This window comes from Lampetra fluviatilis, chromosome 44 (genome assembly GCF_964198595.1).
Source record: "Lampetra fluviatilis chromosome 44, kcLamFluv1.1, whole genome shotgun sequence".
NCBI lineage: Eukaryota > Metazoa > Chordata > Hyperoartia > Petromyzontiformes > Petromyzontidae > Lampetra > Lampetra fluviatilis.
Genome location: NC_136318.1, coordinates 5,851,895 through 5,872,589, shown reverse-complemented (window position 1 = coordinate 5,872,589; position 20,695 = coordinate 5,851,895). Strand labels below are relative to the sequence as shown.

The window sequence follows — 20,695 nt, the reverse complement described above, 5'->3', positions numbered from 1 at the left end:
TGAGTGAGTGGCTGAGTGAGTGGCTGAGCGAGTGGTTGAATGAACGAGCCGTTGAGTGAGTGGTTGATTGAGTGGCTGAGCAAGTGGTTGAATAGATGAGCCGTTGAGTGAGTGGCTGAGTGAGTGGCTGAGCGAGTGGTTGAATGGACGAGCCGTTGAGTGAGTGGTTGATCGAGTGGCTGAGTGAGTGGTTGATTGAGTGGCTGAGTGAGTCATTGAATGGACGAGCCATTGAGTGAGTGGTTGAGTGAGTGGTTGAGTGAGTGGTTGACTGAGCGAGCGGCTGAAATTGTCGAGCGTTTCACTGAATGCATGATCAATTGAGCGGTTGAATGGTTGGGTCGAGCAACTGAGCCGGTGGTTGACTGAGCGAGTGGTCGGTCGACTCGTCAATCAATCGAGCGAGCATTCAAACGAGCGGTCGACCGCACGGGTGATTCTGTCAACCCGCACAAGCGGTGCAGTTGATCGGGCGGGCAAACAGCAAATCAAAGAAACACTCTGCCGAGTAAGCTGTCACTCGCTGTACCACACTTTGCTGAGTAAGAGCGAGCGAGTGGGCCAGCGGTGAGCGAGGTTAAGTAGCTGCTTGGTGAAGCAATCGAGCGAGCGAGCGAGCGGGTGAGTGAGTGAGCGAAGGAGTATCGTCATTCGTGGGTGCGGAGGGTCAACTGGGCAGGGAATGGACAGAACGGGCGAGCGGTTGGTTGACGGAGCGAGTGGGGCGGTCAACTCCACCGAAGGTCGCTCGCTCGCTCGCTCGTTTGGTCGCATGAATGGTGGCGGCCATGCGGCAAGATGTCCCGGACTGAAGGTGCGCGAGCGATCGGGGTTGTCCATCGAGCGGGTCAGTCAGTTGATCGGAGCAATCCAATCGCTCAACCAATTAATCGACCGAGCGAGCGACCGAGTGAGCAGGACGTCCCCCTCCCATCGACTCCGGCATCGCTACGGCGGGAGGGCGGGCGGGCGGTCGTCACGGGTCCGTCGGGGGGGGTCACTCGACCTCCTTGCGGCGGACGACGTGGATGCCCGAGAGGACCTTGCCGACGGCCTGGAAGAGCGGATCGAGGAAGGCGCGCACGCACACGCCGTACACGCGGCTCACGGCCTGGATCTCGATGAGGAAGCTCCGCACGAAGGGCACCACGGCCCAGATGTGCAGGAAGGTGAGCAGCGCGAAGACGACGCCCCAGGCCAGCGCCAGGGGCACGCCGACAAGCGCCGTGAGGATGCGGTAGCTCCAGTACTTGGAGACGGTGAAGGCCGTGAAGCTGGCCTTCCACACGCCGTCGAAGCTGTGGGCGCTGTCCGGCTCTGCGATCACGTCCTCGAACTCCACCTGCCGGACGCAGGTGCGCGGACGAGGAGAAGGAGCGAGGGTTAGGCGCGAGGAGGAGGAGGTGGTGGTGAGGAGAAGGAGGGTCTACCTACTATAATCACCCAGGAATGTCTGTCCTTAACGCTCGTGACGTCACTCCACATCGATCAGCCCCCGTCATTAATATTCATGAGCAAGTGACGTCCTCCAAATGGACACCCCCCACCCCCCCTCACCAATAATCATGCGTAAGTGACGTCACTCCACATCGACCAGCCCCCCTCATTAATATTAATGAGCAAGTGACGTCCTCCAAATGGACACTCCCCCTCGTTAATAATAATTAGCTGGTGACGTCACTCCACATGGGGGGGGGGGCGAGGCGGCTCCTGCCCCCTCCTCGGCGTCAACTCACAACCCTCACTGCAAAGGCAGAACCCTCACGTCACGTGGTCTCCGTAGCGCTGTTGAGACATCAAAGTAAAAAGGACGTCACGATGAACAAGGGATTATAACCGTTAAATGATATAAGTCTGTGTCACCGCGGCCTTACTAATTGCACACGAATTGATGCAGTGGATATGACGTCGTGGGCTGCTTTTCACTTGTAAGTTTCAGATTAACTGCAATACGCCCGTCTTTGGACGGGCAAAAGGCGAGTAATTATTTAATATTTAGCTGCTGCTATGAATATCCCACGTTGAGAAGCCACTTCCGCTGAGCGGTGTCATTCGTGGCTTCTGACAAAGAGCCGGATAGCTCAGTGGGCCTGACCTGGTGAAATAAAAAACACACAGAGAGAGAGAGAGTTCCAGACGGCTGCTGCTGCTGCTGCCAGGAGTGTAGCAGCAGCAGCAGCTACGGAGAAGTGTCGCCACTCACGCCAGGAGAGATGGTCCCTGGCGCCCCTCTCTGGGTGACGCGGTTCGCAAGCGGCGGGTTTTCGTGGTCGGTGCTACGAAATGAGCGATTGTGGAAGGGGGTGGAGGAGGAGAGTGATGCGGTACGGAGGATGAAACGGTGGAATTTCCAGACGGCGCTTTGATTCACCGAGACAATCTTTAAAAAAAAAAACAGGCAAAGATCCCCCGTATAGCCTTTACACACTGCTGGGGCAAGTGCGGTGAGCCGACAGCACCTATGAAGGCCGCAACGGTCACACGAGGGGGATGGGTGTGGCGAGCACCACGCCCGCGCGCCTTTGTCTCCCCCCAGTGGTGATGTTTTTACGCACCGCACCCAAGGTACTCGTTTGAGGCTTAGTCGACCCAAGGGAGGCCCAGGACCGGTTCAGATTATCGCCATTGGTGTTGGTGGCCGTTGACACACGTGCCACACACTCTTCAACACACACACACTCAGGAAACACGTGGAAAGCACACACTCACTTGAAAACAGCTCTCTCTATAAAAAAAACATTACATGCTCTAGAGAAATGCAACGCACACTATCTAACCGCTACGCCACCGCTCCCCATACCAAGATAATCCCCCCACGGGCCCCCCCCCCCTTATACCCCACCACCATCAAAACAACCCTGGAATCGCCCCCCCCCCCACTTCTGCCCTTGGAATTGAAACAATTTGAGAAATTCGAGACATCTGGAAACGCCGATGGGGTTAAGTCTCGGATCATCGCTCTCTCGCGGTTGCGTTATACAACCATGACCCCCCCCACACCCCCCCCCCGTGTCCTACGTTGATGTACGTACGTTGAACTTCTTTCGCACCGTACGTAGCCGACTGTGCTATTTAGTGTAGCAGTGGTTTGTCTTTTAAGATCACTTGAGTCAAGACGCATTGTGTTTACTCTGCAATCATTCTGCAGGCAGGTCGGGTGTCGGGTGCGATGATTTGACAGGCAGGAGCGGTGCATCGTGTATGGATGGATGTTGAACTTCTTTCGCACCGTACCTATTCGACAGCGCTAATCTCCGTGATGATGCTTCGTGTTGTGAGTCTCTAGATCAGTGGCTCTTCACCTTTACTGCAGACTTTGAACCCCTTCGATTCTCAATCGTAAATGTTTTTTTCACAATGTATATAAATACATCGGGGGTTGATGAAACAAAGTTGTAACTTACGTGCCCCCGTGTTTAATTTGCGTTTCGATGAGTTACCTTCTAAAAAAAATAACACGCAATCTGGACATGTCTAGCACCCCCAGCGGGGTTGTGTGTGCACCCCAGGCCAGAGCCGGATTACCCTCATGCACAAGCAGCTACACGTGTAGTGGCTACACATATGTAGTAGCTACTACACGTGCTACTACTACTACACGTGTAGTAGCTACTACTACTACACGTGTAGTAGCTACTACTACACGTGTAGTAGCTACTACTAGCAGTAGTTAGTACTAGCTAGTAGTAGCTTCGGGCCCCGCACTTTAAAGGGCCCCGCTCTAAACGCTTTGAAGCTATCAATTCCAGTTCAGTGATTCTGCACTTGCTCTATTACTATAGTACTATACCGCTTTCAATTTTCATGAACGACTGGGTGTTTAAGGTCAGCGATTTGTCGTATTATCTGGGCTGTGTAGCAAATGAAAAAATAGAATTACTTTACTATGCAAGTAAAAAAATTGTGTTTTAATATTTATGTTTTTTTTTTAAATTAAGGTCCAATTATAACAACATATGCTACAGGTCCCGCACTTCGCTCGATCCGACACTGCCCCAGGCTAAGAAGAAGAACCACCGGTTGAGACCGAGACGCTTCGGGCGCAGGAGAGAAGCTGCAGGCCACTTGGATGAACTTAGCTGAACACTTAGTGGTGGACCCGCGCGAATTCCACTTAAAATGAGTCGACACGTGGCGGCCGTCGTGTCGACAGAGTCACCCATCGCTCCACGAATGGGCGACGTGAGGCTACGCAGCCGCGCGTGGTGCTGTCCGCGCCGTGCACGAGGTTGCATCGGAGTGGCGATTCATCTGAATCGGTTCTCTGCAATCCCCCTCGCCCCTCTCCCTCGCCTGGGTCGACTCAGCCTCAATGTGTAAAAGTCGCCACTGGGCAGACAAAGGCGGCCGGGCGTGGTGCTGGACACCCACAATCCGTCGTGTGCCGTGCCGGCCTTCATCAATCAAACTTTATTTCTACCGTACTATTTGTGCAACAAAAATTAAATATATAGTGCTTTTAAAGGCACGAACAATAGAAGTGAAATTGTAGGCCAAATTAAATCACGTTGTAACAAATTTGTAGCAAAGACGTGATAAAAAGAACACATTAAGAAAATCCTAATTAACACATTCCTGCGGAGGGAGCTGGTAGGAACGTTGGGTTGCTCGGTCAATGGCCAGGGTCAACGGCGGCGTGGTGTATTCCGCAAATATGCCCGACTGTGAGGGCGGGCACAAGCCGGCGTGAGTAGGTTAAACGTAGAGTTTTATAAGGGCACCACGGAGTGACCAGCCCCTCCCCACCCAGCCCCACCCCTCCCTCCATCCAACTAGCCCCATCCGCCCCACCCAGCCCCTCCCACCCTCCCCACCCTCCCCACCCTCCCCACCCAGCCCCTCCCCACCCTCCACCCAGCCCCTCCCCACCCTCCCCACCCAGCCCCTCTCCACCCTCCCCACCCAGCCCCTCCCCTCGAGTGTGTTGTTCCCTCGTGATGGGTTTTCTCACGCAACCAAGTGAAAACCAAAAAAATTAGAGAGCGATGAAAGCGCAGCCCCGCAATGTCCTGCTCACGCCACCGCTGGCGGAAGAGGACCTCGACTCGAGGGAGCTGCCGTGGGTAGCCTCATCATCCAACGTCCTTGATAAGAGTACCCACTCTTTACCCCACCACGCCAGAAATTAAATAGCATCCATCAGTGGGATACGATTTAAGAAACCTGCCAATGGCTTCAAATGCCGCGCCGGGTAGCATCAGCAGCAGCAGGAGCCGTGCGTACCGTGGCAGGATCCACCTGAAGAGCAGTCTAGAGACTCAGTGAGGGTTTTAGTGGATTAATAAAGGCCATTGTGCCTATTGCTGTTGTTATTATTTTGACAGCTGCCTTCATTTTCCAACGCCTCCTGTAACCTTCCCGCGACACAATTTTATCGGGCCACGCCAGATTTCCGTTACATTATTTGCCCCCTTTGTAGTGTCCAGTGCTGCATTTGTTTAACTTACACACACACAATACACAAAGACAAAGACAAAGGTCCCCCACCCGTATAGCCTGAACAGACTGTTGGGGCAAGTGCTGCTAGCGAGCACCTATGAAGACCGGCACGGCACACGAGGGGGTGGGTGGACAGCACCACGCCCGGCCGCCTTTGTCTCCCCAGTGGCGATGCTTACACACCGCACCAGATACTCATTTGAGGCTGAGTCGACCTAGGGGACGCCCAGCACCGGTTCAGATAATCGTCACTGGTGGCCGTGAGCGGGACTTGAACTCGGGTGGCCGGGTTCATAGCGCAGCGCGCTAACCACTGTACCACCGCTCCTTCCCACACCCCCCACCCTCCACATGCACAACATTATTCAAACTTTCCACATTTTGACGCTAGCTCCGTGCTTTGTTCTGGATTAATGACTCCCCCCAACCACCACTCCCTCTACCCCCCCCCCCAAATCCTCCTCTCCCATACGTGGAGGGGGGAGAGGTGTCTTCGTCTCATTGATCGTTCCGGAATCCGCGGATTAGGAATTCCGCGCCGGGATTTCCCCAACTTCCTGCGCCCTCGGCTCGGAGATCGCGATCACGCGACCACTCCACACGGGCGGGGAGCCGCGAACGGTAGCGGCACCATGCATGGGTGTGGTGGTGGTAGTGGTGGTGGTGTTTGTAGTGGTGGTGTTTGTAGTGGTGGTGGTGTTTGTAGTGGTTGTGGTGGTGTTTGTAGTGGTGGTGGTGGTGGTGGTGTTTTTAGTGGTGGTGGTGATGTTGTTGGTGGTAGTGGTGGTGGTGATGTTGTTGGTGGTGGTGATGTTGTTGGTGATGGTGTTTGTAGTGGTGGTGGTGTTTGTAGTGGTGGTGATGGTGTTTGTAGTGGTGGTGGTGATATTTGTAGTGGTGGTGGTGGTGTTTTTGGTGGTGGTGATGTTTGTAGTGGTGGTGGTGATATTTGTAGTGGTGGTGGTGGTGTTTTTGGTGGTGGTGGTGATGTTTGTAGTGGTGGTGGTGATATTTGTAGTGGTGGTGATGGTGTTTTTTGTGGTGGTGATGTTTGTAGTGGTGGTGGTGGTGTTTTTGGTGGTGGTGGTGATGTTTTTAGTGGTGGTGATGATGTTTGTAGTGGTGGTGGTAGTGTTTTTAGTGGTAGTGGTAATGTTTTTGGTGGTGGTGATGGTGTTTTTAGTTGTGGTGGTGGTGATGGTGTTTTTAGTGGTGGTGGTGGTGATATTTTTAGTGGTGGTGGTGATTTTAGTGGTGGTGATGATGTTTGTAGTGGTAGTGGTGGTGGTGTTTTGGTGGCTGTGTTGATGGTGTTTTTGGTGGTGGTGATGTTTTTGGTGGTGGTGGTAGTTGTGATGGTGGTGGTTGTGATAGTGTTTTGGTTTTGGTGTATTTGGTGGTGGTGGTTGTGGTGTTTCTAGTGGTGATGGTGTTGTTTTTTGTAGCGGTGGTGTTGGTGGTAGTTGTGGTGGTTGTGGTGGTGATTATGTTGGTGGGACTGGCCATTATGAACCACATCAATAGCCCAGCAACATACGAGAGTGAGTCAGATAGAGTCCAGTTAGGTCAGATTGGATTCGTTTAGGTCAGGTCAAGCGAGGTCATGTGTTGTTAATGTGGATAGGGTAGAGGCAGAGCATGTTGAATGTTGATTTAGTTATATGATGTTATTATCATATGCCACGTCCATGCAAAGTGCATCTCCCGCAATCGTTGAGGAATCACAGACACGATCCGCCAGGCAGCAGCAGCAGCCAGGCGGGGAGCCGGCACACGCAACAATTGCCCAAGCTCTGCGTTTCTCTTCATATTTTTATACCAGCTCTTTTGTCAGAAGCGACCTGGCTACCACAAACGACGGCTCAACAAAGTGGCTGATCGTCGCGTGGACATTTAGAGCGGCCAAATAACTCTAAACGCGTGACGTTGATTCTTAACGTGGAGGGGGAAAACCGGAGGACCCGGAGAAAAATCCACGCGACCACGGGGAGAGAGAGACACGCAAACTCCAAATATACAGCAGGCGTCAGGGTCGGGATTGAACCCACGACATCCTGTACACCAGGCGAGGTAGTTAAAATCTCCTAGCCACCGTGATGATGATGATGAGAGAGACACGTAAACTCCAAATATACAGCAGCAGCAGGCGTCAGGGTCCGGGTTTAACCCACGACATCCTGTATGCCAGGCGAGGTAGTTAACATCTCCTAGCCACCGTGATGATGACGATGAGAGAGAGAGAGAGACACGCAAACTCCAAATATACAGCAGCAGGCGTCAGGGTCGGGATCGAACCCACGGCCTCCTCCATACCAGGCGAGGTAGTTAACATCTCCTAGCCACCGTGATGATGATGACGAGAGAGAGAGAGACACGCAAACTCCAAATATACAGCAGCAGGCGTGATGGTCCGGGTTTAACCCACGACATCCTGTACGCCAGGCGAGGTAGTTAACGTCTCACCACCGTGATGCTTTCAGCCCAATTAAGGAGTGAATACGTCTGAGAGTAAACCAGAGAGCTCGCAGGAAACCCACGCAACGACTCTACCCCCGTACAGATGGGACAGATGGAGATTACAGTAATAGGTTTTTACCCTTTCAACTGGTACAAAAACTGACACCTTTATACAAGGTATCATGTTTGGAGGTAAAGAAGATGTCTCATAGTGTAAATGCTTAACCCGAGCTCTCAATACTCTGATAGTGCGCTGTCTTTGAGTTGTGCGCCTTTTGGCGTCATCTGGTCCAACACCAATGGAGACTAGGCTCTAAGAAAAGCTGTCTCGGGTGTGGACCAATCAACTTCAAGGACAGTGCATATCATTATCATCATCAGAGTTGTTTCTTTTTGTTTGCATTTTGACTGCTTGTGTTGTGGTTATTGCGAACATGATGCCTTGTATAAAGGTGTCAGTTGTTGTACCAGTTGAAAGTGTAAAAACCTATCACTATATTTTGCCACTGGTAAAGGAGATGTCTCATAGTGTAGATGGAGATTAGTCCACACTCCTCTACGCCCACGATCCGCCAACCCTCGCCGCCTCCGCAGTGCTGGATTATAGGCGTGCTGGGGTCAAGTGGGGTCAGGTGCGGGGTTCAGACAAGGTCACGTGGGGTCAGGTGAGGTCAGGTGACAAATCAGGTGCGGTCCGGTGAGGTCAAGGTGATATGGCGGGCGAGGTCAGGCGAGGTCAAGCGAGATCAGCCGAGGTCATCCGAGGTCGCGCGAGGCGAGCACCGCACCCGGACGACGTCGCGGTTGAGGTCGCGGGGGTCCCTCTGCACGAGGTCGATCTCCCGCGTGTGTGCGTCTACCACGCGGCCCGCCGTGTCTCCGTTCAGCGCCGCCGTGGGGCTCACGTCCTCCAGCGTCGTGACGCCGCGGTTCTGCGGTCGGTAGATGTTGCCCTCGTCGCGTAGCGGGCTGGTGGTCTGCGGGCGGACACGCGGGGTGGACACGCGGGGTGGACACGCGGGGCGGACACGCGGGTGAACACGTGGGTGGACACGTGGGTGGACACGTGGGTGGACACGTGGGGTGGACACGCGGGGTGGACACGCGGGGCGGACACGCGGGTGAACACGTGGGTGGACACGTGGGTGGACGCGTGGGTGGACACGCGGGGTGGACACGCGGGGCGGACACGCGGGTGGACACGTGGGTGGACGCGTGGGTGGACACGTGGGTGGACACGCGGGTGGACACGTGGGTGGACGCGTGGGTGGACACGTGGGTGGACACGCGGGTGGACACGTGGGTGAACACGTGGGTGGACACGTGGGTGGACGCGTGGGTGGACACGTGGGTGGACACGCGGGTGGACACGCGGGCGGACGGGTGTACGCGCACGCTCGCGTGAACCCACGCGGGCGAAGACGCGCGTGCGTGTTCGCACGACTAAGACAAGGATCCCCCCACTAACGTAAACTTGTGACGCGCCGACGCTGCCTCGCTCTCGCCCAGAGAGGACGGCTCGGAGTGTTTATCTGCAGTGCACGGGGGGGGGGACGGGGAGGGGGGGGGAATCTGACGAGCCACGAAGCTCTTTGTCGCAGACGTCCAGTCGCGGCACGGGGTCGGAACGTGACAACAACAAACAAACAAACAATGCAAAAACACGATGAGCAGTGCGAAGCGAACGGAAAGGTGAACAAATCGATGTGGCTCCTTGTTGGAACTAAACCGCAGGCGAGGGAGCGGGAAGGGTAGCATCAGCAGCCACGTGGTGAGAAGCCGGCGACAGCAATTTGCCCGAGCTCTGGCGCTCCTCCGCGTATGGGGGGCGTTGCCGGCCGATTGATGAGCGTCGCCCGAAGCGGGAGAGAAACCAGAGCGTGGGAAAACCCACGCGCGCGTGTGCGTCCGTGCGAGGGGGCAACGCTCTATCCCAGGCAGACGGAGCGGGTGGTGCACACGGTCTGTTGCTGTGCCGCCTTCTCCGGGCGAGCCAGGATGCTATATGGCACCTCCTCGAAACCCACGTGCAGTTGAGACCCACAAGTTTCACGGAAAATGAAAAAAACCCACAGGCTCGGATATACACGCACAGACTCAGAAACCCACAGGGTCATATAGAAACCCACAGGCTCACATAGAAACCCACATGCTCACGTAGAAACCCACAGACATAGAAACCCACATACATAGAAACCCACAGACACACACACACAGACACAGACACAAACACACACAGACACACACAGACACACACAGACACACAGGCATAGACACACACAGACACACAGGCATAGACACACACAGACACACAGGCATAGACACACACAGACACACACAGACACACACAGACACACACAGACATAGACAGACACACACAGACACACACAGACATAGACACACACAGACATAGACATACACAGACACTCACAGACACACACAGACACACACAGACACAGACACCCACAGACACAGACACCCACAGACACAGACACCCACAGACACAGACACCCACAGACGCAGACACCCACAGACACAGACACCCACAGACTCAGACACCCACAGACACCCACAGACAGACACACACAGACACACACAGACACACACAGACACACACGCAGACACACACAGACACAGACACACACAGACTTAGACACCCACGTTGCAGCAGCGATGCCGCCACCACCACTCCCACCGCTCCCCGGCTAAGTAGTTCAGTGGACAACATTACAAAGACAAAGATCCCACCCGTGTAGCCTCAACAGACTGTTGGGGCAAGTGCTGTTAGCACACGAGGGGGTGGGTGGCCAGCACCACGCTCCACCGCCTTTGTCTCCCCAGCGGCGATGTTGACCACACCACCGCGCCTCGGGTTCTCATTTGAGTCGATAATTATCTGGGACCGGTTCAGATGATGATCGTCACCGCTGCTGGTGGCCCTGAGCGCGAATCGAACTCGGGTGGTCGGGTTATCAGCGCAGCGCGCCACGCACTAGGCTACTGCTCCCCCACGCGTAACGACACACAACAACAACACGTGCCGTTTGTGCTACAGTACAGGTACTGTTTTGTGTAAGGGGCCGTCGTCCATAAATGACGTCACGCACTTAGGGGGGGGGGGAGGGGGGTCAGACATTTGTGACGATGTGTGACGAGGGGGGGGGGGGTTTGAGAAATGTGACGTCGCATCAAAATGCGCAACTTTAAATAAATATAGACAACACGTTCTACTTAATTAAATAGACTTTTTAATAAATGTTTTCTCCTACAACATCAGAGTGCAGCGCCACATTAAATACGCACTTCAATGACAATAGTTTGAAGCGATTCGAAGCATGTTTTAAAAAAAATTGGGGGGGGGGGCAGAGTTTTGTGACGTCATATTTGAGGGGGGGGGGGGTTCTGACTTTTTGTGACGCCGTGTGACCAGGCTGGGCGGGGGGGGGTGGTCAAAAATCGTCCAAAATCGCGTGACGTCATTTATGGACGCCGCCGGTGGAAGGGCTGTGCCACACGATCTGGGTTGTAGGTGGGAAGCCACCGAGCACTTTGCCCCGAGCGCACGCGAACTCACGGCAGACTGAACCGCTGTAACAGACCGATGCTGGGCGGACTGAGACGGGGATATTTGCACGCAGCGCGTTGGTGTACGGTGATTTTTTTCTGCAATATTTTGCTGTCTTTTCTTGGATTTTCTGTTTGCACACAGTCACTTTAAGATGTTTTCTTGTTCATGTTTTTTTGTTGGTTTGTTGCGGTTGCACCCGATTCAAGAGCCGAATGGCTCACAGGGCTATATACCTAATACATGAACTTGAACTTTGAAGGTTGGAGAGAATTTGGGCCCCATTGTCCCAATTCTGCTGTGCCGGGAGGTGGACTCAGATGGTGGCACTCTGGGCTGGCTGGCTGGCTGACTGGCTGCCTGGCTGGCTGGCTGGCTGCCTGGCTGACTGGCTGGCTGCCTGGCTGACTGGCTGGCTGGCTGGCTGCCTGGCTGACTGACTGGCTGGCTGGCTGGCTGGCTGCCTGGCTGGCTGCCTGGCTGACTGGCTGCCTGGCTGGCTGGCTGCCTGGCTGGCTGGCTGGCTGGCTGCCTGGCTGGCTGGCTGGCTGCCTGGCTGACTGGCTGGCTGCCTGGCTGACTGGCTGACTGACTGGCTGGCTGACTGGCTGACTGGCTGGCTGGCTGGCTGGCTGGCTGCCTGGCTGGCTGGCTGCCTGGCTGACTGGCTGGCTGGCTGCCTGGCTGACTGGCTGGCTGGCTGACTGGCTGCCTGGCTGGCTGGCTGGCTGCCTGGCTGGCTGGCTGCCTGGCTGGCTGGCTGCCTAGCTGACTGGCTGGCTGGCTGGCTGACTGGCTGACTGACTGGCTGGCTGACTGGCTGACTGGCTGGCTGGCTGCCTGGCTGGCTGGCTGGCTGCCTGGCTGGCTGGCTGGCTGCCTGGCTGGCTGGCTGGCTGGCTGACTGGCTGGCTGGCTGCTGGCTGGCTGGCTGGCTGCCTGGCTGACTGGCTGGCTGGCTGACTGGCTGCCTGGCTGGCTGGCTGGCTGGCTGCCTGGCTGGCTGACTGCCTGGCTGACTGGCTGGCTGGCTGACTGGCTGACTGACTGGCTGGCTGACTGGCTGACTGGCTGGCTGGTTGGCTAACTGGCTGGCTGGCTGGCTGCCTGGCTGGCTGGTTGACTGACTGACTGACTGGCTGGCTGGCTGGCTGGCTGACTGGCTGCTGGCTGGCTGGCTGACTGGGTGGCTGGCTGCTGGCTGGCTGGCTGGCTGGCTGACTGGCTGGCTACCTGGCTGGCTGGCTGCCTGGCTGGCTGGCTGGCTGACTGGCTGGCTGGCTGCCTGGCTGTCTGGCTGACTGGCTGGCTGACTGGCTGGCTGGTTGACTGGCTGGCTGCCTGGCTGGCTGGCTGCCTGGCTGGCTGGCTGGTTGACTGCTGGCTGCCTGCCTGGCTGGCTGGCTGACTGGCTGACTGACTGGCTGGCTGGCTGACTGGCTGACTGGCTGGCTGGTTGGCTGACTGGCTGGCTGGCTGACTGGCTGGCTGGCTGGCTGACTGGCTGGCTGCTGGCTGGCTGGCTGGCTGCCTGGCTGGCTGGCTGACTGGCTGGCTGGCTGCCTGGCTGTCTGGCTGACTGGCTGGCTGACTGGCTGGCTGGTTGACTGGCTGGCTGCCTGGCTGGCTGGCTGCCTGGCTGGCTGGCTGGTTGACTGCTGGCTGCCTGCCTGGCTGGCTGGCTGGCTGACTGGCTGACTGACTGGCTGGCTGGCTGACTGGCTGACTGGCTGGCTGGTTGGCTGACTGGCTGGCTGGCTGACTGGCTGGCTGGCTGACTGGCTGGCTGCTGGCTGGCTGGCTGGCTGACTGGGTGGCTGGCTGCTGGCTGCCTGGCTGTCTGGCTGGCTGACTGGCTGGCTGACTGGCTGGCTGGCTGCCTGGCTGTCTGGCTGGCTGACTGGCTGGCTGACTGGCTGGCTGTCTGGCTGGCTGACTGGCTGGCTGGCTGCCTGGCTGTCTGGCTGGCTGACTGGCTGGCTGACTGGCTGGCTGGCTGGTTGACTTGCTGGCTGCCTGGCTGGCTGGCTGCCTGGCTGGCTGGTTGACTGCTGGCTGCCTGCCTGGCTGGCTGCCTGGCTGCCTGGCTGGCTGGCTGCCTGGCTGGCTGGCTGACTGGCTGGCTTGCTGGCTGGCTGGCTGCCTGGCTGGCTGACTGACTGGCTGGCTGGGCTGGCTGGCTGGCTGCCTGGCTGGCTGGCTCAAGCCGAACGCTGCTGCTGCTGATCACGGCGGCGTTCCATTCATTGTGGCCATCGTCACTTTCACCACCATCATCATCATGATCCACCATTGTCATCAGCACTACCACCATCACCACCATCATCATCATCATGATCCACCATTGTCATCAGCACTACCACCGCCATCATCTCCACCATCACCATCGTCAATACCACCATCATCACCACCATCATCATCACCACCATCATCATCACTACCACCGCCATCATCATCACTACCACCACCATCATCACCACCATCATCATCACTACCACCGCCATCATCATCACCACCACCACCATCGTCACTACCACCATCATCACTACCACTCCCATCACCACCATCATCACCACCACTACCATCATCATCACTACCACCACCACTGTCACTACCACCACCATCATCATCATCACCACCATCATCACCACCGACATCATCACCATCACTATCTCTATCATCAGCATCACGACCACCATCACCACGATCCTTTCGCGACCGACAAAATTCCTAATCCGTACCACTTCGTGCGATGTCAACAGGGCTCGTCTTACGGATCAACGAACTTGGCCTCGTCCATAGAAACGTGGAATTGCCGCTTCTTACCGAGGTCGAGTCCACCGCAGCGTTAAGACCTCTGGGGCGTAACGGCGGCGAGGCGACTCGGGGTTCGCCTCCACTGTGGACGGATCCGATCCCATCTGATCAGATCCGATACACGGTCCCATTTCATTCAATCCGATCCCATCTGATCAAATCCGATACACGGTCCCATTTCATTCAATCCGATCCCGTCTGATCAGATCCGATACACGGTCCCATTTCATTCAATCCGATCCCATCTGATCAAATCCGATACACGATCCCATTTCATTCAATCCGATCCCGTCTGATCAGATCCGATACACGATCCCATTTCATTCAATCCGATCCCGTCTGATCAGATCCGATACACGGTCCCATTTCATTCAATCCGATCCCATCTGATCAAATCCGATACACGATCCCATTTCATTCAATCCGATCCCGTCTGATCAGATCCGATACACGATCCCATTTCACTCAATCCGATCCCGTCTGATCCGAACCGACGTACCCACGTACCTGTGCATCCATTGCGTCCTGGGGGTAACGGCTCCGCCTGTCTCTCTGCTGTTGTCTCTCTGTGCCTGTGATTCTATCTCTCTGTCTCTGTGTGTCTGTGTGTGTCTGTGATTATGTCTCTCTATCTCTGTGTTGTGAGTCTCTGTGTGTGAGTCTCTGTGTGTGAGTCTCTGTCTGTGTGAGTCTCTGTGTGTGTGTCTCTGTGTGTGTCTGTCTGCGTGTGTCTCTCTCTCTGTGTGTGTCTCTGTGTGTGTGTCTCTGTGTGTGAGTCTCTGTGTCTGTGTGTGAGTCTCTGTGTCTGTGTGTTGTGTGAGTCTCTGTGTGTGAGTCTCTGTCTGTGTGTGAGTCTCTGTCTCTGTGTCTGTGTGTGAGTCTCTGTGTGTGTGTCTCTGTGTGTGAGTCTCTGTCTCTGTGTGTGTGTCTCTGTGTGTGTGTCTCTGTGTCTGCGTGTGAGTCTCTGTGTCTGTGTGTGAGCCTCTGTGTCTGTGTGTGAGTCTGCGTGTCTCTCTCTGTGTGTGAGTCTCTGTCTGTGTCTCTGTCTGTGTCTCTGTCTCTTTGTGTGTGTCTCTGTGTGTGTGTCTCTGTGTGTGAGTCTCTGTCTGTGTGTGAGTCTCTGTGTGTGAGTCTCTGTGTGTGAGTCTCTGTGTCTGTCTCTGTGTGTGTGTCTCTGTGTCTCTGTGTCTGTGTGTGAGTCTCTGTGTCTGTGTGTGTGTCTCTGTGTGTGTGTCTCTGTGTCTCTGTCTCTGTGTCTGTGTGTGAGTCTCTGTGTCTGTCTCTGTGTGTGTGTCTCTGTCTCTGTGTGTGTGTCTCTGTCTTTGTGTGTGTGTCTCTGTCTCTGCGTGTGTGTCTCTGTGTCTGCGTGTCTCTGTTCGAGTCTCCGCGTCTCTGGCTCGAGTCTCTGTGCCTCTCCCCGTGTCTCTTGACCACTCCCAGTGGCGGGCAGGGGGTGGGGGTGTGTGTTTATGCGTGTCAGTGTGTGTGTTAGTGTAAGCGTGTGCGTGTGTGCTGGTGTAAGCGTGTGCGTGTGTGTTAGTGTAAGCGTGTGCGTGTGTGTTAGTGTAAGCGTGTCGGCGTGTGTGTGTTATTGTGTGTGTGTGTGTTATTGTGTGTGTGTTATTGTGTGTGTGTGTGTTATTGTGTGTGTGTTATTGTGTGTGTGTTAGTGTGTGTGTTATTGTGTGTGTGTTATTGTGTGTGTGTGTGTTATTGTGTGTGTGTTATTGTGTGCGTGTTATTGTGTGCGTGTTATTGCGTGTGTGTGTTATTGTGTGTGTGTTAGTGTGTGTGTTATTGTGTGTGTGTTAGTGTGTGTGTTATTGTGTGTGTGTTATTGTGTGTGTTATTGTGTGTGTGTGTGTGTTAGTGTGTGTGTTAGTGTGTGTGTTAGTGTGTGTGTGTGTTAGTGTGTGTGTGTGTTAGTGTGTGTGTGTGTTAGTGTGTGTGTGTGTTAGTGTGTGTGTTATTGTGTGTGTGTTATTGTGCGTGTGTGTTAGTGTGTGTGTTATTGTGTGCGTGTTATTGTGTGTGTGTTATTGTGTGTGTGTGTTAGTGTGTGTGTTAGTGTGTGTGTGTTATTGTGCGTGTGTGTTAGTGTGTGTGTTAGTGTGTGTGTGTGTTAGTGTGTGTGTGTGTTAGTGTGTGTGTGTGTTAGTGTGTGTGTTATTGTGTGCGTGTTATTGTGCGTGTGTGTTAGTGTGTGTGTTATTGTGTGCGTGTTATTGTGTGTGTGTTATTGTGTGTGTGTTATTGTGTGCGTGTTATTGTGTGTGTGTTATTGTGTGTGTGTTATTGTGTGCGTGTTATTGTGTGTGTGTTAGTGTGTGTGTTATTGTGTGTGTGTTATTGTGTGTGTGTTATTGTGTGCGTGTTATTGTGCGTGTGTGTTAGTGTGTGTGTTATTGTGTGTGTGTTATTGTGTGTGTGTTATTGTGTGCGTGTTATAGTGTGTGTGTTATTGTGTGTGTGTTATTGTGTGTGTGTTATTGTGTGTGTGTTATTGTGTGTGTGTTATTGTGTGTGTGTTAGTGTGTGTGTTATTGTGTGTGTGTTATTGTGTGTGTGTTATTGTGTGCGTGTTATTGTGTGTGTGTGTGTTAGTGTGTGTGTTATTGTGTGTGTTATTGTGTGTGTGTTATTGTGTGTGTGTTATTGTGCGTGTGTTATTGTGTGTGTGTTATTGTGTGCGTGTTATTGTGTGTGTGTGTGTTAGTGTGTGTGTTATTGTGTGTGTGTGTGTGTTAGTGTGTGTGTTAGTGTGTGTGTTATTGTGTGTGTGTTATTGTGTGCGTGTTATTGTGTGTGTGTTATTGTGCGTGTGTTATTGTGTGTGTGTTATTGTGTGTGTGTTATTGTGTGTGTTATTGTGTGTGTGTGTTAGTGTGTGTGTTATTGTGTGTGTGTTAGTGTGTGTGTTATTGTGTGTGTGTTATTGTGTGTGTTATTGTGTGTGTTATTGTGTGTGTGTGTAGCGGTCAGCGCTACGCTGCGCTACGATCCCGGCGACCCGAGTTCGATTCCCGCTCACGGCCAACACCAGTGACGATTATCTGAACCGGTCTCGGGCCTCCCCTAGGTCGACTCAGCCTCAAATGAGTACCTGGTCCGACGTGTAAACATTGCCACTGGGGAGACAAAGGCGGCCGGGCGTGGTGCTATAGAGGGGGTCTTTGTTATATTTGTGTGAGAGTGTGTGAGAGTGTGTGAGAGTGTGTGTGAGCGTGTGTATGAGCGTGTGTGTATGTGAGACAAAGAGTGAGTGTGTGAGAGAGTTTGTGTACGTGTGTATGTTTATGTTTAGTGGGTGTGTGTAAGTGAGAGCGTGTGTGAAACAAGGAGTGTGTGTTAGAGAGTGTGCGTGTGTGTGTTTCGGGATGAGAGTGTGTGTGTGAGTGTGTGACTGTGTGTGTGAGTGTGTGTGTGAGTGTGTGTGTGTGAGTGTGTGTGAGTGTGTGAGTGTGTGTGCGAGTGTGTGTGAGTGTGTGTGAGTGTGTGAGAGTGTGTGTGTGTGAGTGTGTGTGTGTGAGTGTGTGTGTGAGTGTGTGTGTGAGTGTGTGAGTGTGTGTGAGTGTGTGAGAGTGTGTGAGTGTGTGTGAGTGTGTGTGAGTGTGTGTGTGAGTGTGTGTGAGTGTGTGTGTGAGTGTGTGTGTGAGTGTGTGTGAGTGTGTGAGTGTGTGTGTGAGCGTGTGGGTGAGTGTGTGTGAGTGTGTGAGAGAGTTTGTGTACGTGTGTGTATGTTTATGTTTAGTGGGTGGGTGTGTGTGTAAGTGAGAGCGTGTGTGAAACAAGGAGTGCGTGTTAGAGAGTGTGCGTGTGTGTGTTTCGGGATGAGAGTGTGTGTGAGAGTGTGTGACTGTGTGTGTGAGTGTGTGTGAGTGTGTGAGAGTGTGTGAGTGTGTGTGAGTGTGTGTGTGAGTGTGTGTGTGAGTGTGTGTGAGTGTGTGAGTGTGTGTGTGAGCGTGTGGGTGAGTGTGTGTGAGTGTGTGAGAGAGTTTGTGTACGTGTGTGTATGTTTATGTTTAGTGGGTGGGTGTGTGTGTAAGTGAGAGCGTGTGTGAAACAAGGAGTGTGTGTTAGAGAGTGTGCGTGTGTGTGTTTCGGGATGAGAGAGTGTGTGTGTAAAAGACAAAGCGTGTGCGTGTGTAAGTGTGGGAATGTGTGTTAATGTAAGTGTGTGTGTAAGCGTGTGTGAGTGTGCGTGTGTAAGGGTGTTAATGTGTGTTTATGTAAGTGTGTGAGTGTGTGTAAGAGTGTGTGAGTGTGCGTGTGTAAGCGTGTCAATCCAGGATGTGTATGTATCTGTGTGTGTGTGTGTCACTGTGTGTGTGTGTCTCATACAAGTAGAGTCAGTGTGTGTGTGTGTCACTGTGTGTGTGTGTCACTGTGTGTGTGTGTCTCATACAAGTAGAGTCCGTGTGTGTGTGTGTCACTGTGTGTGTGTGTCTCATACAAGTAGAGTCCGTGTGTGTGTGTGTCACTGTGTGTGTGTGTCACTGTGTGTGTGTGTCTCATACAAGTAGAGTCAGTGTGTGTGTGTGTCACTGTGTGTGTGTCTCATACAAGTAGAGTCAGTGTGTGTGTGTGTCACTGTGTGTGTGTGTCTCATACAAGTAGAGTCAGTGTGTGTGTGTAACCACGTGTCATGGTGTGTTGAGGTATGGATGCGTGTGAGCGAGGGAATGTGCGTGGGGTGTGTGCGTGGGGGGGGAGCGGGGGGGAGCGGTGGTGGTACAGCGGTGTGTGTGTGTATGTGTGTGTATGTATGTGTGTATGTATGTATGTGTATGTGTGTTTGTATGTGTGTATGTGCGTGTGTGTGTATGTGTGTGTATGTATGTGTATGTATGTGTGTGTATGTGTGTATGTGTATGTGTGTGTATGTGTGTGTATGTGTGTATGTATGTATGTGTATGTATGTGTGTGTATGTGTGTATGTGTGTGTATGTATGTGTATGTATGTGTGTGTATGTGTGTATGTGTATGTATGTGTATGTGTGTGTATGTGTGTATGTGTGTGTATCAGAGGTGTGGACTCGAGTCATGTGACTTGGACTCGAGTCAGACTCGAGTCATGAATTTGATGACTTGCGACTCGACTTGGACTTGCATAACAATGACTTTGTCCCACCTATGAGATGTGGACTCGAGTCATGTGACTTGGACTCGAGTCAGACTCGAGTCATGAATTTGATGACTTGCGACTCGACTTGGACTTGCATAACAATGACTTTGTCCCACCTCTGGTGTGTATGTGTGTGTATGTATGCGCGTACACCTCTGCGTGTCTGTGAGCAGCGGAATGTCCATCTGGTCACCGCTGCGAGCGGGAGAGGCGTGCGCGGGGTGCGGTCAAGCGGGACGGGCTCCCCTTATCGGTCGCCTGATGAAGCTGGTTGTAATTACTGGCGAAACGTCGGACCCGGATTGTAAACGTCGTGGCTTGGCTCTCCAACATACCGGTTAGTGCTGGACTAGTATACTACACTCTACACTACATGATACACTACACTACTATACACTACACTATACACTACATGATACACTACACTATACACTACACTATACACTACATGATACACTACACTACTATACACTACACTATACACTACATGATACACTACACTATACACTACACTATACACTACATGATACACTACACTACTATACACTACACTATACACTACATGATACACTACACTACTATACACTACACTATACACTACATGATACACTACACTATACACTACACTATACACTACATGATACACTACACTACTATACACTACACTATACACTACATGATACACTACACTACTATACACTACACTATACACTACATGATACACTACACTATACACTACACTATACACTACATGATACACTACACTACTATACACTACACTACACTATACACTACATGATACACTACACTACTATACACTACACTATACACTACATGATACACTACACTACTATACACTACACTATACACTACATGATACACTACACTATACACTACACTATACACTACATGATACACTAGACTACTATACACTACACTATACACTACATGATACACTACACTACTATACACTACACTATACACTACATGATACACTACACTACTATACACTACACTATACACTACATTATACACTACACTACTATACACTACACTATACACTACATTATACACTACACTACTATACACTACACTATACACTACATTATACACTACACTACTATACACTACACTATACACTACATGATACACTACACTACTATACACTACACTATACACTACATTATACACTACACTACTATACACTACACTACTACACTACACACTAGTGCTGGACTAGTGACGAATTGGCCACGTTCTGTTCACGTGACAACCCTTACTAGTTGGCTGTG

General features: G+C 52.8%; 1 protein-coding gene and 1 long non-coding RNA gene across 2 annotated transcripts; one reads left to right on the top strand and one right to left on the bottom strand.

Moving 5' to 3' along the window:
* Window positions 1-264: 264 nt before the first annotated feature.
* On the bottom strand, window positions 265-15,711 carry LOC144947332 (caveolin-1-like). The gene is made up of 3 exons (XM_078876597.1): window positions 14,786-15,711; window positions 8,685-8,873; window positions 265-1,342 (listed from the first exon to the last, which is right to left on the bottom strand). The coding sequence occupies exons 1-3, from the start codon at window positions 14,795-14,797 to the stop codon at window positions 998-1,000; spliced, it is 546 nt and encodes a 181-aa protein (XP_078732723.1). The 5' UTR covers window positions 14,798-15,711; the 3' UTR covers window positions 265-997.
* On the top strand, window positions 11,516-19,637 carry LOC144947333 (uncharacterized). The gene is made up of 3 exons (XR_013640032.1): window positions 11,516-11,543; window positions 14,224-14,291; window positions 19,577-19,637. It is a non-coding gene; the product is annotated as an uncharacterized LOC144947333 (long non-coding RNA).
* Window positions 19,638-20,695: the final 1,058 nt, after the last annotated feature.